Below are 21,606 nucleotides of genomic sequence, written 5' to 3'. Positions count from 1 at the left end.
AGACGCAAAACCAAGGGAATTACGCAGCAGAGAGAGCGGAGGGGGACACGTAGAGAGAGGAAAATAGTGCAATGAATGTTATTACAAAAGGGCTCTGATTGTAATTTTCCTTGGGCGTATCAAAGCCTCGTTTACTGTCTGACCTTCTAAACTCTAAGACAAGGACTTTCTTTATTTTGGAAAAAAAAAAGAGGAGGTTTTGAAAGGAATGGGCTACAAAAAACTTAATATGTGGAACAACGTTTAAGCATCCCATAAAATCTGAAAGCACAGATGCACCGACTGCTTGGAATGCGAAAGGAATAGGCAGATGTTTCCCCCCCTCTTTTTAAGATTGGCCAATTCCTTAAAAATCTGACTATATCTTTGAATCAGTTTTAACCTATATAAAATGTTTTGTTTTTTTTAAAGGCACCATATCACTTTTGTTTCAGTCTAGAGTTGTTTTCATTGGAGCAGAACGAGCTAAAGTTAGACACGATACATAAAAAAAACCCAATCGGAGGAACCAAAAGATGTAAAAAGGCAACTCGAACAGATGATGGATTTTCCAAAGAGAAGTTCACAAAAAAACTGGCAATTTTTCTTTGACTCAGCTGTTTTCTCCATTTGAACAAGAAGACAAATAGTACAACTCTCCATGTGTTCTTGTTACAATTATCCTCTTTTGTTGGCACCGAGTTAGAGAAAACGAATCACAGACATGTTTATAATTTAAGATATAAAGTGGAGGGATAGTGGTGACAAGCTCCAGTAGTCACCAGGCACTCTGGACTGGTTGTCAATCCATCACAGGGCAGATAAAAATTATTTGCATTTATTAAATGTTTCCAGAGTAAGATCTTTCCACCATTTTTGGTCTATAAAACACATTGAGTAAAACCAACAAAAGCATTAAAAGAAAAATCTGCAAATGTTTTGAGGTCTGAACTGGAATAACTTTGTGTTTCTCTTCATTTCTTTACATGTTCTAGTCCTTAGTAACAAAGAATAAAAATCTGATTAGGTCAGAGTCTAAAAATTGGTTGGTCAAACTTAAATGTACAAAATAAAAAATAAAGAGATTTTTAAATGTTAATGATACTTGTTATATGAATGATGATATAGCTCTTAAAGGGATATTGCCGTAATTCAAATCTAAAAAACGAACATGGTCCAATAAACAGTGCATTTCTTAAAAAAATTTAAAAAAAAAGAAAAACAAAAAGCTCTTATTAATATTAGATGTGAAATGTATGCTGTAAAGGTGACATTAAATAGAAAAATTAGATAGCAAGGTATGGATCTCCAACAAGAACTCTCATCTACAGCGGTCACACAAACCGGTTGGCGACCTGACACGGGTTAACAGAAATGTCACTTGTTCCAATAGACATTCAAAAAAAAAAAAAAAGTGATTCCGGCCATCAACCAGCAATCCTGGCCCTGTCAGTTCATTTACAGGCAGACAATGTTTTGTATTTATTCTAGATAAAATGATGGTGTTCAGACGATGATGATTGCTGAAGAAAGCTAAATTACCTGCTCTGATATTGGATCCTCATCAGCAGAAATGACATGCTGGGTGTGTGCGGTGGCCAGTCACAGAACTCCATTAACTGTCTTCACCTGTCAAGGCCGATCATATTGCTTCGCATCTCATTTGAACAGGAAACATCACCTTCTTCCACATTTTTCTGCCGCTCCGGGTCACTCCGACAAACGGCTTAACTGATTTTAAATAGCCACAGACTCACATCCTTTAGCTGTTTTAGTTCTCTAGAACGCTCACTTATATTTGACTTGTATGACACACTGGGGGGAAGTGACACTTCCTTTGCTTGTACCACAGCTGTCGCCTCTACCCAACACAAAGAGAGAAAGCGTGTCAGGGATTTACTAATTTCAAATTTTGCTGCTGATTAAGTGGAAAAAATAACCCCCTCGGACCTTGTTCTGCTTAATTACATTTAACGGCAGCAAAGGCATCTTGAAAGACGAGAGCTTGATTTGGCGAAATGAACCTCTCAGCACAAGTGGTAAGGTGTGCATGCTGGGAAAGGGGTGGAACGGGCTATCGTACTGGGCTGGGGTGGGGTATCATCAATTATCCTTTGATTTCAAAAATGGAACATTCTCCCAAGATTAATATGTTTGACTGCTATCTAAAATAACCAAATCGCCCACTGAAATGCCGTCTTTCATTTTAAATTTGTCAAGGGAAGGTGATTTATACGCCAGATCCTGCGAAATCTGCCGTTACTGACGTCTCTGTTCTTTGCTGCTGTGTGAAATTTGGCACGTCGGTAATTTGAGTCCTGAATATGCAACACAAAGCAGAATATACACACAGCATTCATTCCCTCTTCACTCATCTCATCACAATTTGTCTGGATTTAACGTTAAAAAAAAAGCAAACTAAGCACATAATTGGGAAAATAATGCACCTCCTAAAAGTTTTTGCAAATAGAAATCTGACAAGTATGAAAAGTATTTGTGACGTGTCACGGGAAATCCAGTCGCTAAAACAAAAACGGAGAAAATATGAAAATCACCAATTCCTGATGAAATAAAAGTTTTTTTGCAAAATATACTCGATCGCATGAACATCACCCCAAGATTTAAGTAGCATTCTCTGTTGTTTTAAAATGATAAACTTTGTGTTTGAGTTAAGGTTGCTTACAGAGTAAATCGGGGATGCTTCACAGGGCGTAGGGGCACACACACAGCTGATAAACATACCGGGCTTTATTGGCTGTTCACATGCTTTCATTACTGATTTTGGCCAATAAGTTGAAAGTTTGAAAGAAACACATGGCTACTAAACATCGCCACCACAATGCAGTATTATATCAATTGTGGTGCACCTCTTGTGCAGATCCATTCCAAATCTGTAATACAGGCCTTTTGGAGAAATCTGTGGCAAGACTCACAAATGTGTGTTTACAGAAGCTAATTTTTTAAAAATGAATTATTTTCCATAAACCTCACGCATGCAGAATCACACAGAATCCCAATGCTACGCTTGTTCTACTAATTCTTAGGTAAATTTAAGCAATTAAGTTTTAAAGTATTTTTGTTTCATTTTTTTCTTTACAGATCTGCACATATTTCTTTGATTTAGACCTTAAACGGCCAACTACCGCAATTTTTAAAAAGATCAGTTATGACGTGACTCAGAGCAGGCCTGAGGTTGCTGCCAGGCTTCATACGCCAAAAGTCGTGCTCCACCCTCTCTTCTCTGATGACTTAAAACAAAACTCGGGAGCAAGGGAGAATGAGGGGAAAAGGAAGGAAAGAAAACAGAGGGCTATATTTTCAATTTCAGTTACATCTGTGACTCAGTTTTTCCACACAGCTTCAAATTCTCCCTCCAGGGAGGGGAAACTTGCCGTTTTCTTTTTTTTTTTTCTTTCTTTTAAATTCAACGGAAGGCGGGTCTCACACTGTGCTATATGCACACAGGGGTCAAAAAGAACAAAACATTAAAAAAACACTGTATTCGGAAAGTCAGAAGTGGGCGCAAATATACCAAAGAGGTCCTTCTCTGGGTCAGAAAGGGGTTAGGCAGTCTATCAAAATACCCCCACACCCAGTTCCTTTATTTGCTCTGTATCAATCTCAGCATTAACCCGCTGCTAATGGGACAGCTGTGGGTCAGTGCCTCCTGTCTTAGAGATGCCAATCAAGACCTTAAGCTGAGAGATCAGCCTTTGGGACAGAGGTGTTCGTCTGCCTCTGAGTGGCTTTTAAAACACAGAGACGCCTGTATTGATTTTAGCTCTAGCCTGAAAGAGAAAACGGGGGCGGGCGGCAGTGGTGGCAGTGTCAGCTGTGGCTCTGTGTGTCTGGACGGCGGCCAGCCCGTGGTCCCTGGTCACCCTTCACTGCTCGGGGTGGAGGGCTTGGGAGGAGGGGCGCTCCGAATGACCTAACAGAGAGGCGCTGAACCTGCAAACACGGAGGGGCCACAGAGTTGGAAGCTCGGGGGGTTCGGGGCTAGTGGGGCGACATCAGCAGAGATCTCATAATAGAAAAGGGTTTTAACCTTAATGTTGGAGCCAAAACCCTGTTAGGGGCCTAGTAATACCCCGTGTGCTGCTGTCATTTCAACTAGTTGATTTTTTTTTTTTTTGGACACCAACCCCCATGTATGAGTGGGTTGTGAAAGGCAATGACACCATCATTGTATTGGCAGTTCACAACCTGTGCTTTACGCCTGAGAATTTGTATTAATTTATATGACAAAAATAAAATAAAAATCTGAAATCTGGGAACTTGGTGAAGTTTTCCAAACATACAGCAACATCACCTTTGCCTGTCACATTCCAATCACATACTGTGAACTATTCATTGGGCTTTCAAGACCTAAAAAAAACATTCAAATGAATCACTGCGAAGTTGAACTTTAACATTTTTACAAATAAAAAAACTTTGAATGTTTTACAGGCATTCTTTTCTCCTGCATTACTTAACCACAATCAAATATAATCTAATACAAACAATTACATGCAAAAAAAAGCACCTAATTTGTACCACCTGTGTAGCATCTGTGTGTTTTTGCTCTTAAGAGAAAATCAGAATGCTATTTTCCAGTTTGCCGGAGCACAACAAGAACATTCGCTGGCCATGTGAGATATAAACTATAATTTTTAATTGAATGCGAACTGGAATGTGTGGTGGATTACAGTTATCACACACTGAACACATCACACCCACTGAGAAGAATACATTTTAGTAAATGAAACTAAGCTTCTTCAAAGAGCAGATCTGGGCAGGAAGGATATCCTGCAGCAGTCCGGATTACAGCGGGAATTGACGAAACCTCTGACTGAAGACTGGAACATAATACAGGATGGTAACGTAAGTGAACCTGCACAAGACTTGAGACAGGGCCAGGAGTTTACTGTCCAGCAGGACAAACAGCCTGAACATGCAGCCGGAGATACAAAAGCGTGGATTAGATCAACAAAATCATGTTAGAAGAGTCCAGTCAAAGTCCAAACCTAAATTAAACAAAATCGATAGCAACCCTTGAACATGCTTGAGATATATGGCAAATATTGGCAAAAATTCTCGCATTCTAGATACTCTCTAATTTAATCGCAACTGGACTCATTAGGGGTGAATGCAAATGCAGACCATACCTTTCAGGCTTGTATTTGCAAATACACTGCACTTTGTGTTCATTTATTAAATTATATACACTAAAGTTTGAGTGTTCCTAGAAGTTTACAGCATATTAAGACCCACGACCATCATTCAGTTTGAATCGAAATGAGAAACATGGTCTTCAACAGTAAGGAAAACAGAAAAAGACTCTTTAATGATTAAAATCTATATGTGTACCCTCCTATTTAATGTGCACTTAAATAATTAGGAATTGAGGTATGCATATCTAATCAATTGGCTCAACTACTTTGGATATCTTAAAGAAAAAAAAATGGTGAACAGTCTTGGGCACTTTGAGTAAAATATGCTAATTAACACACTTGAAATTTCCCATATGAAATCTATCTGCAGCAAGACAATGAGAAAATAATTACAATAGAGGTAGAATTACAATGACCGTTTTAATCAACCCCTGCACTAGCATTTCACCCTATTTATACAGTTTTTGATTCCATGACCCACTGGTAAGTAATCACTTGAAAATTACGGTGCAGTTTATAATAGGCCTATGCTTTGGAGGCAGTTTTTCTGCAAAGACAGGGCTCCAGGGATTACAATAAAGATATGAATCTTGCAAAACAACAATCAGCACAGAGCTCTAATAACTGGCATAAAGACTCAAAGAAAAGCAAACTGACATGAGGTTAAAAGTCTCAAAGTGCCCCAGGCTCTTTGAAAGGCGCATAAGGTAACGCATGGGGTGATTGCGGTGTTCGAATCAACACCAGATAAACATCTCACGTGTCCAGCGTTTGCACTTACAAAGTCGAGTAAAATTGTGCAGTCCTGTCCGATTAAATCCGTTCTGCATCTATTATGCGAGGGGTGTGGAGGGTCACAAAGTTCATTTCAAAAAGGTCAACTCTTCTTAAAAGGTAATAAACTCAAACGTGTGGCAAACGTAAGATTCACACAAAGGCCAGACTTAAAGCCTTTATTTCGAAAGTAGAGTCGTGCTATTTGACCTTACTTTCTTACTAAAGTTACACTAAGATAAAAAATTTAAAAAAAAAAAAACACACAGGCTAGTAAGGTCGTCTTTATCAACCAAAGAAGAATAAAAAAAAAAAAAACTATTTGCAATCCAGTGAATTACGTGATGATTAAACTCCTAAAACCCGCTGCGAGGTGGTAGTGATTTATTCCGAGGCGGTGGCTGGAGAGGCACTGTTTGCAGAGATATCAGCCGTAAGAGCAGAACGGTTCGTTGAAGAATGTCTCTCTTCCCGCAGGAATTCTCCCACCTCACCCTGGATGGCAGATCTACTGACGGACGATTCTCTGAGAAAGGCAGCGAACACTGCTGTCTAACAAACCACAGGGCTCTCAGACACAAAACCATCCAAGGGTCATAGAATTTTTTTTTTTTTAATGGGAAAAGTTTTATACTTTTCTAACACCGAGAGTCCTCAGCACCTTTTAGACAATTTTAAAGTAGAGGTACTTTGTTGTAGTTCTGGTTACAAAAATTCCATATGAATATATGGCAGAAAGCATAAGGAAAGTAAGTATTTGGAAAGTAATCGGGCAATAAATAGGGAAACTATTAAAAATCACATATTAACAAATGTGTGAATGGATGGATTATGGGTAGGAGGAAGCGAGGAAGAATTCAGCGGGATTAGACGAATGTAAGGATCTTTAAGACAATGGAAGAAGTACGAAAGTATAGAAAAAAAAAATTAAATTCCCTTTTCCTTTTTTCCAGACAGACAAATTTCAGACTTTGTAATATCCTTCTCATTTCAAATAGCTTAGCTTATTTTACATCTGTGTCCGATCACCGTTCATTACAAATTCCTGCGATTGCACCCTGTGTCCTACGGGTGCCCTGTTGGGAATTATGCAACCGCTGGCCTATTTCAGGAACTCGCTTCAAGAGGACCGACCCAGCTGATGTAATGGCCGACCTGTCAAAACAGTGTTATTGAAGCTGAAATGGGATCGCTGTTGTTATCAAAACAGCATAATGGGCTTCCTCTTGTAGAGAAAACTTATTGTCCAGATACAGTACACAAGTTCTAAATCAGACAGCCGGTGGGGAAAAGAAAAGCGCAAAGGCTCAGATGTAGGCAGGCAGATGATTTCTTATTGATTTCCTGTTTCTGCAGTGGAGAGGGCTCTCAATTACCCCTAGCAGCAAGCGCAGCACCCCCCGAACACAGCTAAACTACAGTGAGCCCATGGGACTCTGTGATATAAATAAGCTAAGTTAACTCGGCTAAAATGGATTATCAACTTAAAGGGGTAAAATCAATTCCAAGTCAAAAGTGATATCCAAGCCTTAAAAGTAAACTTGAACTTCATTACATCACTTTGATGACTTAAAGACAAATCATTTTATTTTATTTTTTAATTTTTTTCTCCCTCCTCTGGTAAATAAGCCACAGCCAAGTCATTAAGCTTAATAACAAACAGGAAAAAAAAAGAAAGAAGGAGGAGGAAAAGGGCACTCTGGAAAAGTTAACAACTGTGAAACAAAAGAGACCTGTAGTCAAGAATGGTGTTAAATGAAAACACGATCCTTATTACAGCAGCAATCAGCTGCCATTAGCCCATGTTGTCACATCTCACTCCTCTCAGGAACAATGAAGCACGCATGCACAAAGCCTTTTAGTCGCGTTTCACTCTGTGACCTGCAATCTATATCTTTGTAAGGAGTGGAATTACTGTGCAACTAGGTTTAATTAGAATTGCTTCTAAATCAATGGCAAATTGCTGTTTAGCAGAGCCTTGCTGTGCTCTACATTTGCATAAAACAATATGATTAGATCAGAGTCACGAGAAAGTTTCCAGCCTGAACCAGAAGAAATGCCACAAAGTACGCAGTAGCAACGGTTGAAAGGTTTTTATTATTGGAGACTTTTTGTTTCTAACTAGGAAGATGCCTCCAGAAGTTCACAAACCTTTACTCAATTAAAGGTCTGACGCGTTCCAGTTTTGTCCATTTCTGAATCATGTAATTAAAAGTTCACCCTGAATTTACACCGGACAAGCTGCGAAACTGTCGAGCTGTTGGCTGGACGGTTGACGGATGATTGACAAGCAGTTAGTTGATGGACGGACGGAAGGAAAGGTGAACATACAACAGACCAACATAAGAGACACACGAATATATAAGAAGACAAGAAGACGTCCAGACAGATTGACAGAAGGTAGTTGGATGGACTAATGTACAGTTAGAGATGTTGATGGACAGACATAGGAATGGACGGATGACAGACGGAAGGACAGACGGATTTATGGATGATGGGTAGATGATTGATGGACCAGACAAGTCTATTTCCCCACCCCCCACATGTTGCAAACCTGGATGCTACTTCAACTAAAATACACTCTTTCCCAGTCTGAAATAACATCCTGTGAGGAGGTAAACGTTGGCACCAAGTTAAAGAAACTACATGTAGGACTCAATCGGTACATGAGGACGGCCAATGTCTGAGTACATTAGGACGGCCAATACCACAAACCGGATTTCCCTTCTTGTAAAACACATGGCTGAGGGTTTGAAAGAAGCAAAAATGGCCGATTGAGCCAAGTCTTGGTCATAACGTCAGAATAAGACAGCAGGCATGTTACACTCACTTGCCAAGAGGCCGAGCTGCTATCTGGCTATTACTGTAATTGGAAACAGTGAAGCTAATATTTCAGTTGGCCAACTGACCCTAACACAGGAACAGCATAACAACAGCTTTTCCTATAAGGTCAGAATATTGCCATTAGAAAAAAAAATCAGAGTAAAATTAAAGCAGTTTCAAATGTTGAATAAAAAAATAAATAAAAAATCACTTGCAGAAGTTAGGCTGATCCGACATGTTAATCACTTTCACTTTCTGCAATTAAATTCCTCATTGTTTATTATTTAGAGAGAGAAAAAAATAGCACAAAGATGTACTGCTGTTTGCCCACAGTTTTCCCGGGTCATTAAGACTTACTCCTCACAGGCTTGCAATAATTAGGCTTCTCCTCCGTCACGAGACTTTGTCCTTCAGCGGATTGTTTCCTAGGAGAAGACGCGCTTCCTGTTGATTCACAGTCACAAGCATCTGGGGAGGGAAGTCACAAGAAGTGGATGTTAAGTATGGTTCAAAATGAAATGGGCGGTCGGACATTTACATACAGTCCTCATAGGCCTGGAAGTTATTTCGTTGTGAGGCTCGTAAGGATTTAGTGAAACACAGAGAGTGTGGCATAATGCATACACCCCAACAAATATTTGGTTTAAAATCCATCTGGCTCAATAGTTGATCTGTCTTGATGGCAGAAGAGGTGAGTTTGTTTCCTGGTACAGAGCCCATTTTTAATCCAAGTCCACAATTTTCTGGCATAGCTTGGACTATGTTTACGTAAGACCACTGTCTGGAAACCGATGGTGTTTTTGAATGTTGCTTGGTGAAAAGTTTCACGTTTAGACGAGACCGCCAAGATATCTTCAATCCACTGTTGTTATGCTGGGGCCCTACGTAGCGCTGTGATTTTAACATGTCGTCAAAACATGCATGCGCTTTTAAACCCTTAGCTTCCACCTTCATCTCTCTGTCTCAAATGAACAAAGTGTAACACATGTTCCTTATCAGAAGTTGTGTTAAAGTAGGCAGGTTAAGTAGCACACACAGGACAATGCTATCCAATATTGTTTTTGTCGTTTTCTGCCCATGCACGTGCAGGACAAACCCTCACCTGAAATCAATAGCCCACTTGGAAACAAATGGGTTTTCTAAAAACCCATAAAAGGTAATGATCCTGATAAACATGAACACTGGTCTTGGAATAGATGAAAACTTGTGAATTCTGTGAGTAGATTCTATGTGTACATACCAATTGATTTAAATAAGCATCTATTATCTCTGATAAGAACAGTGGCTAACTGGGGCAGCACTATGCCATACCCCTAGTAAAAACCACAAAACAGTGCATGATTAGTGACTTTTTACCAAATACTTGTGGGGATGTATGCATCTATGTGAGGATTAGAGAAAATCCACACTGAAAAACAAACCTGTGCTTCTGATTCATTTCTTTCATGCAATAAAGTTACACGGTGTGAACGGCTCAAAGCATTACGAAACAATCTGCAAACCAACAGCACCTTAATGCCCAAAAGTGGGTATGAAGTCCTGATTGCCGAAAAACAAGGCTACCTATAAACACTTTTCTACCAAACGTTAACATTCCCGTTTGGGTTGGTTGTGCCAGACCGAATATCAGCTGTGTAACCCGTAGTTGCAAAAGGCCGCCCTCCTTTTTCACGCCAGCAAAAACAACCACCTGGCAACGTGTGCGACATGGTGGGACGGTTCAGGTGAAAGTCCCTGCCAGAGCTCTGGACCTCATTTTCTTTCTCCCAGTGCTCCCGAGTGCGCTCTACCTGCCAAGATTCTTTTACTGCTATAAAGGCTGCATTCATCTAAATTGGAAAAGCATCCAGGCAAAAAAACAAGAAAAAATAAGAAAAAAATAAACTGGCCTGATAGCCATGCACAAATACGAGAAACTCTTAATCTGTCTCTCAAACTGGCTTCCTGTGTTTAACATTATGGCTTGTTTATTGCATACTGTTGCTTTGATGTGAAACTGAATCAAGGGTTTGACCATGGAGCACACCTAATATAGCTTTGCTTCACTGCAATAACAATCCATTTTGCGAGCTGTGATGGATAAGTGGTCAGAGGTGTAATATAGGAAGTGGAAGCATGTTGAGATCATTTGGAGTATTTAAGCATCACAGTTTACTTAAAATCAGCCTATATCCAGCAGACCCACTGTCCACTGAAGGGGAAAATCCACCAAAAACAAAAGTGGAATCCATTTACAATCCAGCAGTCCCGTGCAATTGCTCACTTTGTCCTACTTTCCTATTTTTTTTCTCTCTTTTTGAAACAGTGCCATAATAATGATCGGTTAACGGTCCGTTGCTTGTTTGAAGAAAAATGAAAAGCGGGTGTGGGGGTAAGCTTATTTTACATGTGATAATCTTAGGGGCAACTGGAAAGTTAATTAAAAACTATAATTGGCTGTGTGGTTGCTGTTAATAGTCAGCAGGGTGTTTCCTCCAACTTTATTAAGGAAAAAAAAACAGGCACAAACATTATCAAGGCTTTCAGACTAGTGCGCAGATAATGACTTTTACTGAAAGTTGCCTGAAAGTATAAGAAAATACCAACCCAAAGCCACTTTCACTCATGTTTTCTGTTTATTTTATTTTTAAAAGCAAGTTTCGAAACCAAATACGTAAGTGTATTTATAGCTCAATTTTATTGGATGAAACAGAGGGAGAACTTGGTGAATACATGAGCTATGTACGCCTTTCACACATTTTAGCTTGCCAGCTACAAATGTGTGGTGGCTGTTCTTGAACGAATAGCGCTCTGGGCAAGAAACTTCAAGAGTCTACCAGTCAAGGTTTATCCGTTGTACTCTTTGTGCTTGTCTGGATAAAAGATGGCCAAAAAAAAAAAGCTCTAGTCTGAGCAGTACAAGTACTTCTCATAAACAAATTCCTGAAGAAACATTTATCACTGCATATCACGGACACAAGAAAGTTTTCCGTGCCCTTGCCCTCCTCTGAGTGAGCATGAAAATAACTATTGGTGTTGCCAAGCTGGAAATTTCACTGTTATCAATAAGAAGCATTTAGGTCACGCCAACTCTTAAAAAAATGCAGATCTTGTCCAATAGTGGAGACTTTTATCTCAAACCATTGTTTGAGTGGGAGCTGTCATGGAGCCTATGCCCGTCACAAAACACTCACAGGCGCATCAGTCGCGATGCATCTGTCCCTCTCAGCTGCTGTCACAGCAGGGGATTTTCACTCCTCCACATTACAAACTGCAAATGAATCTTGTTGCAGTGAGCAATTAATCAATTTATCGCACAATAAATTAAACTGAGCTTAATCATTTCCATTCTGATGAAAATTTTGTTTACAGAGAATTCATAATCTATTTTCTTTATGGCTCTGGTTGTGTGTGGCTTTTATTTATTGTTTTTAAGTGTGTTTTATTTTCAACATTTTGTCTTCCAGCGTTCTGCACAAAATTAAAGTTTATTAGCCTTTGAGAGGACAAACCTGCATTATTATGCCATTATTCTTACATCAAATGATGAAAAGAGCACCCAAATGAATTTTGTTTCCATCAATCCCAAGCTAGGATACAGAAGGAGAATTAGAAATGTGCCAATGAAAAATATAGATAAAAACTATCCATTTAAACATTTACGTATCTTCAACTCATTTCATCTCTCCCACTGAACTAGAGGGACCATTACAATTACATACAAATTGTAAATTATGTAAAATGGCCTTTCCTTTTCTGCGGACTCAGATTAAGTTTTTACATTTTTTTCTTCACAACTCCTGCTGCCGCCCACCAAGCCTGCCACTCTGGGCAGAGAGCCTCATTGCCAAACTGCTGCCATGTGAACAATTGCCACGATACATTTAGGGAGTTTTTCTTTTTATTTATTCCACCATCGCTTAACAATATACAAGTTATCCATTCTGACAAAACCTCTGTGGAACCCCTGTACTTGACATTAACCCATATTCGCCGAATACACACCTAAAGCCACTGATTAATGGCCTGTCTTGTGCTCTCTTACCGTGTGACGCCAACAGCAGGGGACTTGTCTCTTGCCGTGGGCCCTGTCCTGGACCCGCCGGCCCTTCTGATGGATGGACAGTCTCCTTGGACATGAGGCAGTCGTCCTCTTCGAAGGGAGAAAAAAAATTATAAACCACCACCAGCAGAAGTAGTTCCTCCCTTCTTTTCCTCAGCCCTCAGTCCTGCAAAAAGCAATAAGTCTCACAATCAGCGCAGCGTTTTTAGACACAAAGCAAAACTATGGAAGTCGTTACTCAAGCTGCTTATTCACACGCCGAGAAAAGTGACGTCGAGCTCCAGTAAAACTTAGTGGAAATTTCCCTCCGCACGCTCTTTACATAAACTTTGCTGAAAGAGTTTATAAGCAGCCCATTTGTTCACGGTCTGCCTTTTTTTTTGTTTTGTTTTATAGCAAGAAAAAAAAAGAAAGAAGAAGCAATGGCAGATTTACTGTTTGTGTCCGACTTACCTTCCAAACATGACAACTCTCACTTGAGTTCAAATGTGACTTATTCCCATCCTTCTTTCCCTCCTTCAACTCGTTCCTCAAAACGTTAGGAGGAAAAATAAAACAAGACAACTTCACACCCGACAGTTTTACCCCTACTCTAACTGTTCGACGTTCGTAGTCCAAGATACTCCAGATGGTTTTTGACGTACAAAAGTCGAAAACATGATCCTCCGTTGACTCTTTCGGCGCGCAGCTGCGGTAAGTTTACTCGGGACACTTCAGGTCTAAAACATTTTCATCATATCCGGATTCCAGCAGCGCAACTCGTGAAGGCTCACTCTTCTCGCTTTCTCTCGCCTTGGCGGCAGGGAGGAAAACAAAGCCCTCCCTGTTGATGTTTACCCAAATTTATGTGAGTGTTTGTGTGCGCGCGCGCGAGAGAGAGAGAGAGAGAGAAAAAAAAATGAAAAACGGAAAGAAGGTAAATAATTTTGCCTGATGGAAATTTTTCATACAGTATATTTAGCAAATTTTTTTACAATGTTTACAAAACTCTCTCTGAGACAAACGTTTCCTATAAAATTAATTCAAATATTTATCTTTTAAAAAACCCCTCTGAACAGCAAGAAAAGACAACATATGAAAGTGTAAATATGGTCTAAAATGACTGCTGTTTATGTTGTTATTACTCATAGAAAGTATTCTTAGCCTTTTTTTTTAGTTAATTGTACGTTGTCATTAACTTTGAGTGCTCTTTTTGTTTTTCTTTTCCCTTGATGCAACCATTCACTGAGTTATTTTTTCCTTTTTTATTTATTTCATAGAAAGTGCCCCCACATCAGAGCTTCTGTGTTTTGGTTTGATGGAAAGAACCATTAATGACACTTGTTTCCATTAATATTGGCCGTTTTTTGTTTTCTTCTTTTTCAGTAAATGGCTTGGTAATTTTCTATGTAATCTAATTTTTTTTTATCTTGTCCGTGTTTATTTTTAGACTCGAGCTGTTCCTTTCCACTGTTGCCACAATCTAGGAGCTTGTTAGAAAAGAAATGACTCAACTGATATTATTTTTAAATATTTTTTTTCTACTTTTAGATTACCTGAGTGACTGCTGTACTACAGATTCACCTCAATTTACTGCAGACTATGTTTACTGGTATTAAATTAACTAATACAGAACAGCTCAGAGTCCAGTAGTATCTACTGAAGGCCTTTTGCCACGACACTATGTTACTAATTGCTTTTGGGGCCGTTTACATGTCTGGGCGGCAAGGCACAGACTGGTAGACTTTGCCTATCTCAGTCGACAAAGTTAAGTCTCGGTTCATTCAAGGACAGCAGTCAGCTGAGACAGCAAGCGAGCATGAACAATCATTAAATCATCTAAATGGAATGTAGACATCAGAGACACCTGAGTGTTTGTTGCACTGAGGTGCCAAACTGTCTGCTGTGAAAAACCTTTCTTCAGTAGTGGTGTTGCTGGTTAAAAAAAAACTAAATAAAAGATTACTTTAACACCCCTCCAAAGGGAAACACTTAAGTAAGAAAGCGAAATGAAGCCAACTGATTAATCATTTGTAATCTACCATGAAATTTCTTAAACCTTAAGGATTTTTGGGGAGTAAGAAAGTCCTGGGTTTCAATCCCCATCTGGGGGTCTTTCTGTATGAAGTTTTCCTGTTGTACCTGTGCATGCATGAGTTCTTTCCAGCTTCCTCCCACAGTCCAAAAACATGACGATTGGGTTGAGTGGTTTCTCAAAATTGTGTTTGCATGCACGCTTGCTGGTCCTGTGTATCTATGTGTTGTCCTGCAATTGGCTGGTGCTCTATCCTTGGTGCACTCCATCTCTCACCCAGTTATTACTGGAAATAAGCATCAGCCCATCTACTTTCTTATATTGGGGCCTGAATTACTTGACGGACTTGATAGAATGAGGAAATCTGCTGAAACTAAGGAGTACTTTTTTCATGAAACAGGTCAATGGTCCAATCTAAAGGTTTTTAAGGTCTTGGAGTAGCCTAGCCAAAGTATGTATTTAAGTGTTGTACTAATACTGTAAATAGGCTATTCATGTCTAAAAATCCTCCAATATTGCTAAAACTAAAATAACTCTTGAGAGTAGAATGGATAAAAATTCCATTGCACTGGTGTAAGGAGTCGTTATCAGTTAGTTACTGCAATAGCTTGATGCGAGGTAAGTTAATAATCTCCCGATATCAAGCATGTGACAAAATATTGCATGTTTTCAGATTTGCAAAATGTATTCCAGAAAAGTCCCAAAGATCCAGTGTCCCTCTTTGCAGGATGGCGCGGGGAAGTCACGGGAGCTTGCCTGTTGCGTTGTTTGTTTGGGAGAAGACTCCCTGTTCTCCCGGCAAAGCAGGGATTAGGCTTGTCGCCGTTTGCGCCGACTGAGCCAGAGCTCCTCTTCGCCACTACACACTCCAGCAATCAGGCAGGCTGCCAAACAAACAGATGAAGTCAACAGAGAGACGCTTCCTCGTGTCTTCTGAGATGTGACTGCAACAGATGCAACGCTGACACCCGCGCACTTGACACAATGTGACAACCCTACTGTGTCTACACAGCCAGCTCCACTTTGACTTATTTTGAAAGAGAGGGAGGGAGGGAGGCAGGGGAGGGCGACACTGCGCACATGATCACACACAGGATAATGTTTGTCAGCAGCAACAGCGGTGTCACTGTGTAGGATACAAAGACTGACAACAGGGGTTGATTTCACGGTGCAGTCATGTTGCGTGTACTGTACTTGAAAAGATTTCCATATCGGAGGGTGAGAGGGCGGGTGGCTTGCGGTGGAGATTTTGCTCAGACCATGATTTATTCCCTCAGAAATGGTCATCGCAGAGGTCAAAATCCAATCACTTAAATACATTTTTCAACCTTCCTCTCCTTCCGTACTTCAAATTTCCACAGAGCCACCCAGACAGAGCAACCGAAAGCACTGCATGCTGGTTAATGGAGTTTCGAGCCGCTCTTGGGGATGGAGTGAGGGAGTATCTGTATCCAGGTAATTACAGTGTGAGGGGGCACAGAGGTCCTCCGTGATTACACATCAGGCCTGTAATGGATTCAACAGTAACAGACGTAGAGAGCGAGAGAGAGAGAGAGAGAGAGAGGGAGAGAGGGAGGAAGTGAGCGAGAGCGCATTCCTTACTTTTCCCCCCCATTGTGACGGCTGAGAGGATGGGGCGGCTGTGGGCTGGCAAGGTAGGGTGGGATTGGGGTAGGTATATCTGCAAGATGGATTATGTGGGGTTTGCCGAGTTCAACATTGACACAGATTCATCGTAAATCATTATGCTCGGGACCCGGAGTGATTTCTGCATTAGGAGCAGAAAATGGAGTTCATCCAGTCAATGAGGGAGGGCATATTTCACATCAATCACCTCCACACTCATGTTACCGAGGCTTAAATCTCACTTATGCTGTTACCAATAGGGTTCAATGGCTATGATGACAATCAGCAGAGACTCTGCACTAACAGTAACCTACTGACTACAAAGAGGGCAGAGCAAAGCGGCTGATCGCTCCAAGTAAATAATATATGAATCGAAAGAGAGCAAAAGAGGAAAGTTTCAGATAACAGGGTGGGCATTATGATCCTAGTTTGTTTTTTTTTAACGGTGAAGATCTGTTGCCGAACTTTACATCTCTATTGCAACAATTCTGCTTAATCTCTTCAAAGAGGTAGGTTTGGTCAAAGCAGTGTACGTTTGAGTGGATTTAACCAGAGTGGGGCTGTGTCATAAAGTTTTAGAAGCAGGCAAAGAAAAATAAAAGAAGCGTGCAGCATTTTGTTCTGTCCCCTGATGGCTCTAGAAGTAAAAATATAACACTGATGGAAAACAAACGTCTTGTTGTTCCAAGACACTGAAAACTCTTTAGCTAATTTAAATAAAGTATTTTTTTATATATATAGCTGGCATTAACAGAGGTCATCTCAGTCTCAAAGAAATACATTTAAAATTTATAATTTTAATAGAAAGGACAAAAACATCACGAGTCAGGAATTTAAACAGCATTCAGACTTTGAGTATGCCTATCTTTACCAATTAACCTGAGTTTACATTGCTGATTTAACTCATATGTCTGTGATGTCTTCCACTTTTTAAATGTTAATAACGACTCTTCAGCTGTTTAAGAGTATATTATGGTGTTCCTCAGGGCTTGACATAGGTCCAGTTCAGGTTTTTCTTCATATGTGCTTCCTTTAGGCTACATTATCAGAAATTATGGCACTCACATTAATGACAGTTGGCTCTAATTAACCTAAGTATCCATGGAAGTTAAAGGCTTATTCTTCAAGAGAGAAAGAACTGAAAGTTTGAGATTTTTTATTTTTTTTTTATTTGAAGAAAAACTAAAACTCAGTTTTTTTTTCTTTCCAGATTTTTTCTTTCAACTCTCAAGTTACATATATAATCAAATTAAAATTTGTTTTACCCCCGAGTAACATCTAAAAAAAAAAAAAAAAAACTTCTGTATGAGGAATTCTGATTTCCCGCATATGCCCGAAGGTCCTCGTCGGTTGTGATGCTTAAAACAGGTTAAGCCCGCATTCCTGTGAATATATGTTACAGTCATTGACATGACGAATCTTATTTTGTTCATTTCAAATTACAGAAAGAGTTGTGAACAAGAAAGCGTCTCAAACTCCATCTCTTTTTTTGCGTCCCAGAATTTAACCTCAAGCTTTACGACGCAAGGAGAAACCCATATATTAACTCTGCCTGGAAACACTGTCGGGTTTTTTTTTTTTTTTTATGCAGCAGGAGCTCAATCAGAGAGCTAGAAGACAGTACAAATATTTACTGCGTGTCAAATAAATCCAAATTATAGCATTCTTTTGCTACAAATTTACGTTTTGGAGTTGCAGTTACCGGAGTGATAAATATCCTTCAGGTTGTTAGGAAACATTTTTGACTAACCAAGACTGCACAGGCGCGACTCCTATAGGAGTCAAAATAGGAAGTGATCTGTAAATTTCAGCAGAAATCTCCAGAAAAAAATGTTTTTATAGATGAAACAATACAAGCTTTAGTTAGCAGATCATAATTAAAAGTTACATGACTATTTGCTGTCTTAAGAAATATTATCTCGCCTAACTGTATGACTTCTGCGTCTTAAAAAGTCTAATTAGTATTTTTCCAGTTCACCTATCTAACTTAGTTTTTTCCTCCTAAGAATGGCTATCAGAATAACTTGTTACTGATTCCAACTTCTGCTGAAACTGAGCTGAAAAGATAAATGGCTTCACGATTCAACATCTGTAATTAGGCCTAACGAGCTTATTCCTCAGCAGTATGCAACTCTTAAAAAAAAAAAAAAAAAAAGGTAAAACAGAAAAAGAAAAAAAGAAATCGCATAAGTTGACCCACGTTGGCCTTTCTGTCGTTTTTAATGGCCAGGCTTAACAGTCTGAGGTGTGCTTGGAGCAGCAAGAATCGACACCTGTACCTGATAAAATCTTCAAAGATTTTACAGCCAACTCTGTGCAGAACGAGGAGAAGTTAATAAGTCGAGCTTTTTGAAGCTGACCATGACACCAGCTGAACCTTGACGCCCTTGCATGATTAATAGCATTATGGTAAGCTTTCGCCTTTTTCCCCTCAAGCAGAGGATTGTTTGAGTCCATCTGATCAAAACATTTTCAACCTTTTACAGGTCCAGCTGTTAAAGAAAGAAGACTATGGGCTTGGCAATTGTAATACTCCATTTCTGGCTAACGCTAGTGCCGTTTGGACAAATTTGCACGCTCATTAAGGATAAATCCCATTGTGATAAGGAAGAGACCATGCTCCTGCAGCTTATTAGCGTTTTAATAGAAATAAACACCCTGGTCCCCAAGGAGCAAGAGTTCCAGGAGCAAAGAGTGCATGACTTTGTGCTTGTAAAACTACATCTGGAGTTTAAATAGGGAGTGAGAAAAGGGCACATAAATCAGTAGCAAATGTGCGCGCAAAAAAACAAAAAACAAAAAAAACACCAGACCTCATAAATATGTATTCATTGGCAAAAGAAGGAGAGCGGCAGGTGATTGGAGATTAAAAGTGACAGTAAAAACAAAAGTCTGCAGCTTATCACGGTAAACTTGGGCAAGGCGATTTGAAACTCCACATGTGCGGCCCGAACGGCGAGCCTGGAGAGGAGTGGGAAAAGGCTTCCGTCATAGGAGTACAAGATGAAAGCTGACGTGCATCTGAAACAAATTTCTCTTTATCAATGATCACTATAACCCACCATAACTCAGGGCAACCCCTGTGGCATTTGATGGTGTTGTTGATAATAGGTGGAAACAGACTCGATGTGATGGACATGGGATTTAGCATTCTGGACATTCTGACATTCGCATAGAGAATGTCGTCCTTTTTGGCAAGTTCTCCGAATATTCAGCAACAAAGCGCAAATATGGAACAAGTGCAAACAAATCACGGCCTTCTACCTGAACTAACAGGCCAAGCAAGGAGAGCATTAATCAGAGATGTAGCCAAGACAGGTCATGGTACCAGGTGATCCACAACTTGGGTGGGAGAGTCCGTCTGAGGATGAGTTATTTTGCAATTACGTGTTGGTAAGTAACATATAACCCCAGTAAAATAAAAATCTGTTTTACATTGGAATGTCAGAGGTACTTTTGCTGGGCTCAAGTGCACGGCAACTAGACAGTCGTCAAAGCTTGGACAACTGATGGAGTGTCCCGTTTTCACCAGCTGACATTCACAGACTCTAATAAATGTCCGTTTCACATATCATTTTCAGCATTTCTTTCCCCTAGAAAACATTTGTCCTCATCGTCCTTTGTTGCCTGTGTTGTCTAATGGAAAATTATGTTTGGATTTCTTTGATCCTTTGCAGATATTCCATTTGCATAAACCATAAGCCCCCAACTAAAGCAACACTGGCTAAAATCACAGCGGGATTCTTATTTGTTAAGGCTTGATGTCTCGTACCCCGTTTGTCCTACTTTGAGCTTCCTCAAATGCCACCGGCACAAACCCCTGAGTCCTGTTAGCAAAACTCCCCCCTCATTCAAAGTTTTACTCGCTGCCTTTCTCCCCACCAAGTAGATGCACCCAAATGTGCAGATGTTAAACCAAGAAAACACAAAAGCGCTCTTATGTTTGTAAAAGGAACCCCCACCTCTCTCTCTCTCTCTGGCTCATAGTCCTTCGTACATAATTGGTTGGCCTGTCTAAGCTTCCAAAATGATGCTTTGACATAGGTTATAATTAAATAAGACAAATTCAGGAAGAGTATGAACTCTCTTCCTTTCGGAGCAGAAATGTGAGTTTTAATTTACCCCATGCAGAGACTGGCTGCAGTCACCTGCAGAGAGCCGATTCGCATTGCATGAAGTCTGGCTTGAGCAGAATGCGTCATTTAAATAACACCCACCCCTATCTCCCCGCATGCCAATTTATGGAATGGCGGTCAAATATTTATCCAGTTGATGAGCTGGGCTGTGTGTTCCTTCCTGAAAATAATTAAAGACAAACCCTGGCTAAAGGTGAGCCTCGGCATCATCTCACTCCGACCTCCTCGGAATAGAAGCTAGTGGACAATACCAGGGTGTTGATATATCGCTTTTCTTTCTTGCAGAAGACGTGATGAGATCCAAGAATGGTTTTATGCAGTTTGTTCCTGTTTGCGTGTCTGAGTCATGCTTGGTAAATATTGAAAATGCCACTGCGTCACGGAGCTAAGCTAAACTTTTCAACAGCTGGAGTGCTTTGCAAAAACTATAAATACTGCTTGATTTTTTTCCCCCTACCCCAACCCGTTTTACATGTTGTGACCTCCTCCACAAACTTCCATTATTTTAGTAGGATTTTATGTGATAGACCAACACAAAGTTGTAAACATTGTGTTGAAGAATGGGAAGGAAAATGTAACATTTTATATTCATCCCTACATGTTTCTTTGAGTCAAGAACAAAGAAACATCCAGATTGGACTCAGGACCTCTATGAACACTGATTTTCAAGTCTTGCCACACATTCTTGTTAGGAATGAGGTTTTACATTGACCGTTTCAGTTTATAACATGAATACTTTGATCTGGGCCTTTCTGTTACGTCTCTGTCTGCGGGTTTACGGTTGAACTTTTACCTTAATCTGTACATCTCTGTCTCAAAATTGGCCTTTATTTAGTTCCATCCATCTTCTCTTCGACTGTGGGAAGATGATCAGTTTTCTGGTCTCAAAATCTTTTTTTGTTGTTGTTTTAGAACAGTGCTATTTTTTTGCCAGGCAAAACTTCAAGTTCAGCTCTCGTCTGACTGGACCCGAATCCACCACGTCTTTTAGAAGACTGAGAATTGGCTTTCTTACAGGTGTTCTTCTTGCTGTTCTTTCATAATATGTTACAAGGTATA

General features: G+C 40.0%; 1 protein-coding gene across 1 annotated transcript in view; it reads right to left on the bottom strand.

Annotated features, from left to right (window-relative positions):
• LOC103156611 (myoD family inhibitor domain-containing protein-like) overlaps window positions 1-13,692 on the bottom strand; it is a 29,264-nt gene extending 15,572 nt beyond the window's left edge. The window contains exons 1-3 of the mRNA XM_007578739.2: window positions 13,225-13,692; window positions 12,754-12,937; window positions 9,087-9,197 (exon numbers count right to left, since the gene is read on the bottom strand). Coding sequence (XP_007578801.1) covers window positions 9,087-9,197; window positions 12,754-12,847 — 205 coding nt within the window. The 5' untranslated portion in view covers window positions 12,848-12,937; window positions 13,225-13,692. The remainder of the gene's footprint in view (window positions 1-9,086; window positions 9,198-12,753; window positions 12,938-13,224) is intronic.
• Window positions 13,693-21,606: the final 7,914 nt, after the last annotated feature.

The sequence above is a fragment of the Poecilia formosa genome, unplaced genomic scaffold (genome assembly GCF_000485575.1).
Source record: "Poecilia formosa unplaced genomic scaffold, Poecilia_formosa-5.1.2 Scaffold9, whole genome shotgun sequence".
NCBI lineage: Eukaryota > Metazoa > Chordata > Actinopteri > Cyprinodontiformes > Poeciliidae > Poecilia > Poecilia formosa.
Note: the sequence above shows the minus strand (reverse complement) of the source record. Positions and strands in the feature narration are given on the sequence as shown.